We start from the raw sequence: 10,038 nt of genomic DNA on the forward strand, positions 1-10,038 counted from the left end.
TTCATGACGTAGTAGGTCCTGGCTTGAGTGGCCATGAACTAGAGGAGGGGTAGTGAGCTCATCGAGCGTTCACGGTTGCCGCACTCCGGGTCAACGGCTCGAGAGGGCGCCACTAAAGCATATGTTGGATAGGCTCTATGAAGCAGGCGGCCTGGGCGGCCTGGGCGGCTCGGCATTGCATTTGCTGGGCGATTAAAGACTATTTCGGCATAACACTTCATTCGCCACAAACGACAGCAAACACGGGGTAAAGATCAGTTTAGAACGGGAGCCACTTCGCACTGCTATGCCGCCAAATGGCCAAATCGCCAGCAGGGCCCGCGCCGAAGGCCTTCGGAACGGTCGGATCGTTGAGCCGATGTACGACGGCAGCGCCGCCGCGTACATCCGGGGCTTTTCTACGCTGGCCGTTCGTCGTAGCCTCATCCCACTAGTTATTTCTAGTATGCGCCGTTTTTTCCGCCGCTTGGTGGCGGGTATGTCGACGGGTCTTTTCTTGTTTCCGTACTTTATAAACTGCATTTGTTTCTTTTCTGATCTAAAATACTGAACAAAAACTTTTTATAAATAATTGAAACGAGTCGCGCCAGTTATGTTTTGTATTTAGACTATGAAAAAGCTTTTAGCGGCTCTGACCAGTAGTAAGCCCAGGACCAAAGACGTCACATTTTGCGCGCTTTCGGTACCGCGGGTCGCCCTCGTCGGTGGAGGTGGTTTCCGCGTCGTCCGGTTAAAATATGACGCACTGATATTTAGTTACTCTCTCCGGGCCCGCTGGCTTGCCCGGACTCCCAGAGACGTGAAAACCGCAAAAAAGGTAGACGCTTAAATATGATTGCAGGGCCCCTTTAATAAGAAAAGAAAAAAAAAAAAAAAACAATCACTGAGACTGGTTTTGCACGATATTGTACAAATAGTCGCCAGCGCCAGTGAAATCGTGACGGAGGCGTCGGTGGCCGCAAGCTCCACAGCAGCCAAAACATGTGCTGTGCCATGCAACACAACAGGGTGCACTTGCACAGCTAATACGACAGCACGTCCCACCCTGGTGATGGCAAAACAAAATTTTTGACTACAGTCTCCACAGATCTAACCAAAAAAGAATCGGACGCGGTGACGTACGCCGTGCTGACACGTCAAGCTTCAGACATATTTTTGAGTATTTTAAAGATTGTATATTTTAAAAGAGGCTCGAAGATACGATAATTCAGCAGGAAAAAAACTCCTAAACACTTCACATATGCTTTAAAAAATAAGTTAGAGTTATCAATCGACATGGAAGAGAACCAACATAACTACTTTGTGCGATTACTTGGCGCGTCGTCTGCTCGAATCGCACTCGCTATATCGCAGGAGAGTGCCTGTGAGGTGGTGCCACCAAGACATCTCGTTGCTAGAGGCTCTCTACTTGTCGCCAATAGCACTGATGCGAGAGTCTGGCCGACTGGACCAAATCTGTAACCCAAATCCAGACTGATTCAGTATAGAGCCACTAGGTAAGGTATCGGCACTCTATCCTGATTACCTTGTGGGCTATAAGGAGAGCAAGTGTTCTAAGTGGGTCTTTGGCACATTAGAACGCAGGAAGGGGCACGCCAACCAAAAGGCAACATAGAGAACGTGCTACGAGGAGGCAGGCAAACAGGCACCGTCATTGGTCGAGGTCAGGGGGAAACAAAAGCATGTGCGCGCATCTGGGGCGTAAACGAAAGTATGAGGTGCAGAAAGAGCAGACAAACTTGCACGCCGTACAGCCGGTGAAGGGTTAAAAATTCACTGTGCTTGTATTCACCTCAAGAACTGCAGTAAAAAAAAGTCGGGCTCCCCGCGGAAGGTTTTCTCCCTTCATAGGTTGAATTACGATATAATGTAGAAGTATTTAAAAATTAGAGTTGCATCATTCTATCAAGACATACACGTTCCTAATGACCAAAACATTGCTGCTTCCTCCGACTACCAAATGTAAGTACTTCGTGCAGTGCACGTGCGATCCGTAAAACTTCCTTTTTCTCTTGATGCACTAAAAAGTGAAGAAGCCAGTAGAAGCTGTGCCTATATGTACTAGTTGTCTTCCGCCAGGCTTTGACTACTCATGCAACAAAGAGAAGGCACAAGGATTGTGCTATGGACAGGCAGAATTGGCAAACAACTAAAAAATGTGATTTGATCTGCGATTTGCGACATGAAAAATGGCAATAGCATTTTTCTCTGTTGCAAACTGTTTTAAGGGTTCCGGAATCGGAAAAGCGTGTCCGGCGGTTTCAAAGAAAGCTTCAGACCACCAGCAACAATGATTTCAACCACCAAGAGATGGCTGAGGTGGCTCTAACTGGACCACAAGTAGAGAAGGTAAAGTAACTTTTTCAAAAAATGGAGAGATGTACGTCCCATTCTGCCGTGGCAACAATCCAAAATCACAAAATCTGCGCAGGCGTCGTCGTGGAATTGGGAGCAGCACTGCTTACCCATTATCCAGGTAGAGGGAGTTGGAAAATTTCACCAATTTATTACAGGTAAATCAACATCAAGAGTGATTTTCCAGTTATAGTTAGGCCCAGAAAGTTTGTAGCCTAATGACGAGTAGTTACGTGGGTTTATCCATTGACAACCCGCGCCCTCAGCCTGAGCACTGTGATGTCGGACGTGACTTGCAGCATAGCCAAGGCTGGAACACACGGTGCTGGACCAACAACGCTCCGTCAAACAGGGTAAAGAATAATAAATTAACTTGTGTATACAGACATAATGTGTAAAAAAACAAGCAGAGAGAACTAAAAAGCATAAATAGCCACCCATTAACACATAGGGCTAGATTGAATGCAGGTAACAATGTAAGAGTAGAGGTGTGCAAATATCAGTTTTTTCTTTTTACTTTAAATCAAATATGAATTTTTTGTTTTGTTTAATTTAGTGCCAATCAAATGAGATTTTTTTAAATATATTTTGCAATAAATCGAGCCTGGATAGTGTAATACACCGTGGCTGAAATTTGTTTTGCCAATAGTACCTTGGGGCCTTGAGGCTTCTAAGCGCATGCTATGTACAACCATAGTTAAACAACGGTGTGGTTGGCTTGTCTCACTGTTTTATTCCGTTTCTCTTTAAAGGCTGACATACAACCTCGGTTTTCTGCAGGGGAGATAACCCTCTTAGCACTCCCCTCTCCTAAGCTACGAGGGGGAGCCAAGTTGGGCAAGGTAAAGTGTGGAGAGGATATCAGAAGGAAGCGGGCCAAACAAGAAAGTGCAGAGTGTACGTCAGCCTTTAAGCGCAAGCGTGGTGGAAGCAACAAGTGTGAGCTCCGAGCTTTCGACATCCCAGCCAAGCTTGCGCTCGTGCAGTGAAAGCACTGTATAGGGCAACATGCTCATGCTTGTAGCTTCAGCTTTGCTCGCACATGAAGTAAAACCAACTATAGATTGATACATTCATATCAATCTACAATAGTAAAAAAAATTTTCCAAGATCATTGAGCTAATCAAGATGCGCTTCCATGTGAGTCGCTTCTCCGAGCACACCGGTACAAGGCAAAGAAGCTTGATGGACAAGCGCCAGTGCAAAGCCCGACGTGAGAGCACTGGTGAAGCTCGATGTGAGAAATAAGTGGAGTTCTGAAGACATTAATTATAATTTTCAAATATTCAACATTTGAAAATATAATCAACAGCCTTGAAAATATAATCCAGCAGCCCTGCAAATCCAGCAGCCTTACGAATTATTCCAAGTTCCAAATATTCGCACACCTCTACATAAGAGGGTAAAAATATACTAGTATAAGCGGCCAGAAATGCTATGCTGGCATATTTACAAAACAACCATCTTTGATGCACCCACACAAATTGGGAGCCCTAAATACACGTCTACAAATGCCATACATAAAAACACATGCCTGTGTTTGCCAGCTGCCTATCAGGAGTCTTGCTGAGAGTTTGAAGGCGTGGGTAGGTGCGCACTTTGTACGAGCAAAACACAGCGATCCTTACCATCACACTGGGAAGTCCGATCGCACACACATAAATGGGGATCAGCGTGCCACAACAAATTCGACGATCAATCTTGCAAATAGCGTAAGAGACGCGCAAAAAAATTTGCCCATTTCTCGAGTGCACCAATGGAGGCCCAGCTCAACTAAGATTAAGGTCTCTAAACCTCGTTCCTCCTCTTCACCGTATGACACACTTTGACCACTCGCCCAATAGGGAGTGTTGACACCGGATGTGGCATGGGGACGATGCGGGTTTGAGACGACACCTTCTCGGTTTGCAGCAGCCTCGCAAAAGCTTGTATACTGCAAAAAATACACCGGGAGGTGGATTAAAAAAAAAAAAAACCAAGCCAACTATTCAAACTTGCAAAGATATAACTTAGCAATTCCCCTCTTTAGAAAAGGCACTGTTAGAAGACATGGGACAGGGCAAATATGACAACAAACCAACGACCGGGCGGGCCCAGGAGTGAACGGGAGGCAAGAGGGGCCACGGAGAGCGTCCCCTCCTTTCCACGGCAGGCTACGATGCAAGAATCACGTCTTGGACAGGTGCGTTTGGCGTCCTACATCACCCACCACACGCCGAAAGTGGTCCCAAAGTGGCAGCAAATGGTGTCACAAAGGCTGGCGCGCGACGTCGTTGTGATCCTGGCAGTTGGTCACAGAAGTCGTGGCAAAAAGTATGAGCGAATGCGAGTCGCCATTGTCATGGCGTCCCAACTTCTGGCTGCCAAAGCATCCGTGCACTGTCAAGTTAGAGAGCATCCTACGGCTAAAACGGCGCCTGCCACATCCCCTTTCGCTGCCGTACTACTGCCAGGATCCTGGTGGGGGTCAATGCAACGCTCGTACGACGCTGCCGGGCCGAAGTCGAGGGACCACATTCGAGGACGCAGTATGCAAACCGGTCGGAGACGCTTTACGAACGCCGTAGTGAGGCACTCGGCCGCACCTAAAGGTTGTCGAAGAAGTCTTCTTCCTCGGCCCAGTTCCCTTCGCCCGCCGCTTTGTCCTCCTCCGCGTCGGGGTTAGACTCCTTGAGGGCACGGAACCGTGAGAAGAGCAGTTCCTTGGCGTAGCCATACAATCGCACGTCCAGGCCGTTGGCAGACGCGACGGCCTCTGCATCCCCACGGGGACCCCGCGGCCGCCCCTTCCAGCGGCTCCGTAGGAACCCCCGCTGCCGCACTGTCGTCCGCCGAAACCGGACGCCAAAGGTGGCCTCGAAGAGGCTCTGCGAGAGCCGGGGAAACTCGGCCAGGCCAAAGAAGGCCATGCGGCGCAGGTTGCGCTTGGCGCTGGCCAGCAAGACCGTGTCGCGGTCGCCGCTGGCCAGCGGCTCGTCCACGGAGCCGTTGCGGGTGCAGCCGTCAACGAGGCCGTGGTCAGCGAGCATGTGCGTCTGCCGGTTAAGGGCCGGGTTCGCCGGGCATGCCAGGAACTCGGCCCAGGAAACGTTGTCCGGCCGGCGGGCCTCGAAGCATGTGGGGGCGTCCGCTGGCGAGTCGTCGGAACAGGGGTGCGGCCGTGCCCCGTGCCAGCCCCGGTTCTGGTGGAAGCGGCGCCACTCGCTGCGGAACCGAGTCACGGGGTCCCGCAGCACCGTGATGTAGAAGTACCTGGAAAGGCGGCAACGTTCGGGTCATATTCGACAGGTGTGTCGCAGCATGACAAAACATGACGAGCTCGTTCTGCAAAGGCTCGATGCCAATCAAGGGACGGATCTCTGTAGTCGCTGTACACATAGAGTTATAACAATAATTTAGAGAGAAAGGTCCCTTGCATTTCAGTCGCTTCAAAACGGCGCGGCATAAAGTGGACATCGGTCGTCAAAGTGGGTGGTCCCAATGTGCCTATATCGCTGGCAATGCCTTAATAGTACACACAAAGCAGCAGCAAAACATCACCTGTGAGGTCTGTGCTTAACTTCTTTCTAACTTACCCGTAATATCCCGAGTCATCGCCCACCCCCCTACCGCCTGAAATTCGTTAAAAAAGTGGGGTGGGCCATGTCTCGGTGGGTGAGCACAAACACTTGAAAAAAAGCGGAAAAAACCGCCTATTTTTCTCTGCGTATCTAGCGCTGATGCACAAGAGGTACATCAAACTCAAAACTCGATTTAGTTTCATTGTTTTATAGAAAAAATGCTCACGAAAGAATATTTTACTATAGCGAAGTCCGTTGCTTGCATACGCGCTAGAAACACCGCCGATCTGCATATAGCGCGAACGTTTGTTCCGTGAAAGAATGTCACCATTATGTTCTCCTAGTTAGTAAAAAACAAAGAAAAGTCTACAAGCAAATAGAAAAACCGACCAGGCGCAACGAGCGAGCGAGCAAGCGAGCGAGCGGACCAAAGAAGCGACCAAGAGCAATGCTGGGAAAGCGGGAAAGCCGGCGGTCGCGTTGGCAAATACTTTGGCGTCGGGCCAAGTCGGGCGCCTTGTCAATTGCAAGTTCTTGCGCAACTTGTTTGGTGCGTACATAGTGCGTCCGTCCACGGCGGGCTATCAATGCACGGTTGGGACGCTCTGCAAACGTCTGTGTAGGACGTTCCAGCAAAGCTTTGTTTACGCTTTGGCTTTGCCTAAAATATTGCACAACCGCGGTCGCGACGGGCAGGAAGAAGGAGCGGGTTCGCGGTGACCTTCGGCGGAGACAGACTTTGACCTAACACTCCGCGGTTACGTTAACAAACTCTTATTTTGTTATCTCCACCGTTTTCTTTTCGCACGGATACACGACCACTTTGGGGTCGCTCACGGAGGAAATGCGTAAACAAAAAGAAGTGTCTTTCCCTCCTTCGTTTTACTTTGTCACGGACGTCCTCCAACTGTAAGGTCCGCGACCGCGTCATTCGGGTAGGATGAGTGTTCGCGGATCGCAGAGTCCGCGCTGGGGTATTTGAAGGGGTGGGCGATGACTCGGTGTTTTTTCGGAAATCAATATTGGCCCAAAAAATGGGGTGGGCGATGGCTCGGGGATGGGCGATGACTCGGGATATTACGGTACTTTGAAAGAAAAAAAACAATGGTTTGGCGCATTACATAAGAATAAATGGAAGTGACAAGCACTGCAATGTTTATATTTGCAATGACTTAACTAAACAACTCGATTGTCATGGAGATATTTACAATGTGTGTTTCTGCCACAAGCTGACAACAAAATAACAATTAGAAAAAACAAAAGGCAAGCAATTTTTAAATTCTTATAACTGTTTACACAAGAGAAAACACTGATGATACAAATCGTGCAGAAGCTTAATCAGTTTTAAGCGTGAAACTGAAAGAGTAAGGTTTCAAACTAGTCCACTGGAATCTTCAGCGAGAGCATATCGCGGTACCTTCAATTTCATTCCTTGGTCGCATATAGCAGGGTCAGCTTTTACGTATAATGAGATTGGTGAGATTAAGAGCTTTCTCGAACAAAAAACAAGGCTGCAAAATAACTGGTGCAGGTAAATGTTAAACATGATGACTTTACCCAAGCGTTGCTTAAAATCACAATGTTTAGTTTCCTCGGCTGCGCGAGCTTTATCCACGAATGTTGTCTTCTCGTGACTCCACAACTGGTCATGTTTTGGAGATAGCTTTTCACTCGTACACCCACGAGAGAGATCTCGCAGCCGCTGGTGCATTTGCCCTGAGCCTACTTTTAGTGATAAGTGGACCAGCGGCTGCACAGCAACAAAATTTGCAAGAGTGTGGGCTGTCGATTGCTTCCATCATGAAATAGTAGAAAGTCACAATTCAAGCTCGAGTTCGATCCCGTCTCTCGCAGGACACAATTTCTAACAGAAATTCCACTTTTTCTCCTGTTCCGCTTCGTGCGAATAGTGACTCGTAGCAGTAACAGACAAACCCCCGTCATCCGCTCTTGCTCCTTCCTTGACTGATGCAAGACAAAATTGCATTCTGGTGCACGCTTGATTCTCTCGGTGTGCTAAACGGAAGCACGCGTAAAGTGCCGGTGCCAAAACATACTCAGAAACTGCAGCAACTCATGGAGTGCCGGCCAAAAAGAACTCTCTCCACGCCGCGAGTGAACGCACGTGGGCACAAGTGAAGTGAAATGAACTCGCTATATGACGAACGAAGAACCCTCGACAAAGATATTGTTCGCAAACCACCGAAGTGAATGGCGTCTGTGGTAGAACTTTGTTGCACACGCGATTCCTCACCTTTCCATGCCTCGTCTTCTGCGTAGAGAGGCACCTTGCTCTTTTGTACCTCGCATCTGACGCGTGCGAAGGGACGATTTGAATCGACTTGCTCGCCATATAAAAGTATGATAAGCTCCACAATGGGCTGCAGAGGACGCCACAAGCCACCGAAGCCAGTTCAGTGCTGCGTGAGTATCACGTGACCCTCAAGAAGGCGCAGGAGAGCGTGGGGCGCATAGTCACGGGATGTGTTCACTATGCTGGATAGGCTGGTATAGCTCGTAGCAGTTGCTACGGTCCATTTTAAGTTTGAAACGGAGTTCACGCAGCATCGTTGAAGGAGACACAGAAAAGAGACACTCATTACCGCCCGCCCGCCCACTGGCTGCTCCGTGCTGGAGCGTGTTCTTCCACTTAACGCTTGTGTGGAGGGTTCCACCCAGCGGCGGTTGAGATGTCACGGACCAAAGATAACTGCCATTTTACCAAAAACAACACATTTCTTGCTAAAAAAAAATGAGATGTATGCTTTTTCTGCAATAAAAAAAAAAGTAGCCCGTGTGTGTGTGTGTGGGGGGGGGGGGGGGGGAGAAGGAAAAGGGGGGGGGGGGGAGGGGCTCTCCGCAAGCTAAAAGGTAGAGAGGGAAGTGAGGAAAAGTGGAAAGCGCCAAGTGTGGCCTTTAAATCGGCTCCCAGTCTCACCTCCGCTTAACGGGGCTCCCTTCGTCCTCGTCGAGCACCCGGTCGACGCAGCCGACGAGCTCGGTCCAGTCCGGGTGCACTCCGCACTTCCAGCCCAGCGTGTAGCGGCTGAAGAGCCACGAGCCCGCCCTGTGGGGCCGGCGGCAGCGGCACAGCTTCCTGCCCCTGCGGCAGACGCACGGCCGCGCTAGGTCCAGGTCTTCGATGAGCCGGCGCTCCAAGAAGTTGGCGCCGGCGTTCTGGATCTGCAGGAACACGATCACGTCCGAGCCGTCCATGTCGAAGACGCGTGCCGTGCTGCCGTTGGCGGGCCGGGCCTGGGGCGCTGTCCGGCGAGCGGAAGGCTGCAGGCGCACCCAGCGGTACGAGAGGCGCGTCGACGAGCCGCCGCCGAAGTAGCTCACCAGGATGAAGGCGAAGGCGGCCACAAACGCCACAACGGCCAGAGCAGTCCGACACAGGGTTGATGCGGGCAGCTTGGAGGCGAGGTGCATGCCAGTGTCTCGCGCGGGCTCTTCACTGCTGCATCCGACGGTCGCTCGGTTCACGAGCGCCGTCCCGAGGCCTGGCTGGCCTGGCTTCCAAGGCGCCTGTCAGACCGTCGCCTGCACTCAGCTTGCGATGCCATTGTTGCACGGGATCAGGCAGACTGTTGCTCTACGATTGGGCACAGTACCTCCGGAAGGCGTTGGCAGCGCGACGCACAGCAGTGGACAACATTACAGTGCATAGCACTAGTTATAACCACTGCGGTTATAACCTTGATTGCACAGCACATTCCATGAAACCTTAGAGTACCGCTGGTACCGCTGCGTACAGTCTACCTTAGAACTTGGAATACCTCTCATATCAACACTGCCTGACGGCCTGACTGCCTATCAATGATTAACGCATAGGAGGATGGAATGGTAACAGTGTAAACAGAGTCGGCTCTGCTCCGAGTGTAAACGGATAAACCATTTGAATCAGGTGGCGGCTCGTGCCATCTATCCAGCGTAGTTAATCTTGACAGTAATAAAAACATTAAGAAGTTCAGGCCTTTTAATTATAGTATTATGGTGGGATAAAATAGGACGTGTGACCATCAGGTGGGGAACAAGCGACATATTTAAAACAAAACTGAATATTATTCAACTGGACAAATGAATGCGGCTGAACCAATTAATTTAGACGATGTCTTGCGCC

At 50.0% G+C, this 10,038-nt stretch overlaps 1 protein-coding gene across 1 annotated transcript; it reads right to left on the reverse strand.

Annotated features, from left to right (window-relative positions):
• Positions 1-2,489: 2,489 nt before the first annotated feature.
• LOC120849051 (heparan-sulfate 6-O-sulfotransferase 3-B) lies at positions 2,490-9,819 on the reverse strand. Its single transcript, XM_040221141.3, has 2 exons — positions 8,854-9,819; positions 2,490-5,607 (listed from the first exon to the last, which is right to left on the reverse strand). Exons 1-2 carry the CDS (start codon positions 9,345-9,347, stop codon positions 4,941-4,943), a joined length of 1,161 nt encoding a protein of 386 aa, XP_040077075.1. The 5' UTR covers positions 9,348-9,819; the 3' UTR covers positions 2,490-4,940.
• Positions 9,820-10,038: the final 219 nt, after the last annotated feature.

The sequence above is a fragment of the Ixodes scapularis genome, unplaced genomic scaffold (genome assembly GCF_016920785.2).
Source record: "Ixodes scapularis isolate PalLabHiFi unplaced genomic scaffold, ASM1692078v2 ptg000299l_1__unscaffolded, whole genome shotgun sequence".
Taxonomy (NCBI): Eukaryota; Metazoa; Arthropoda; class Arachnida; order Ixodida; family Ixodidae; genus Ixodes; species Ixodes scapularis.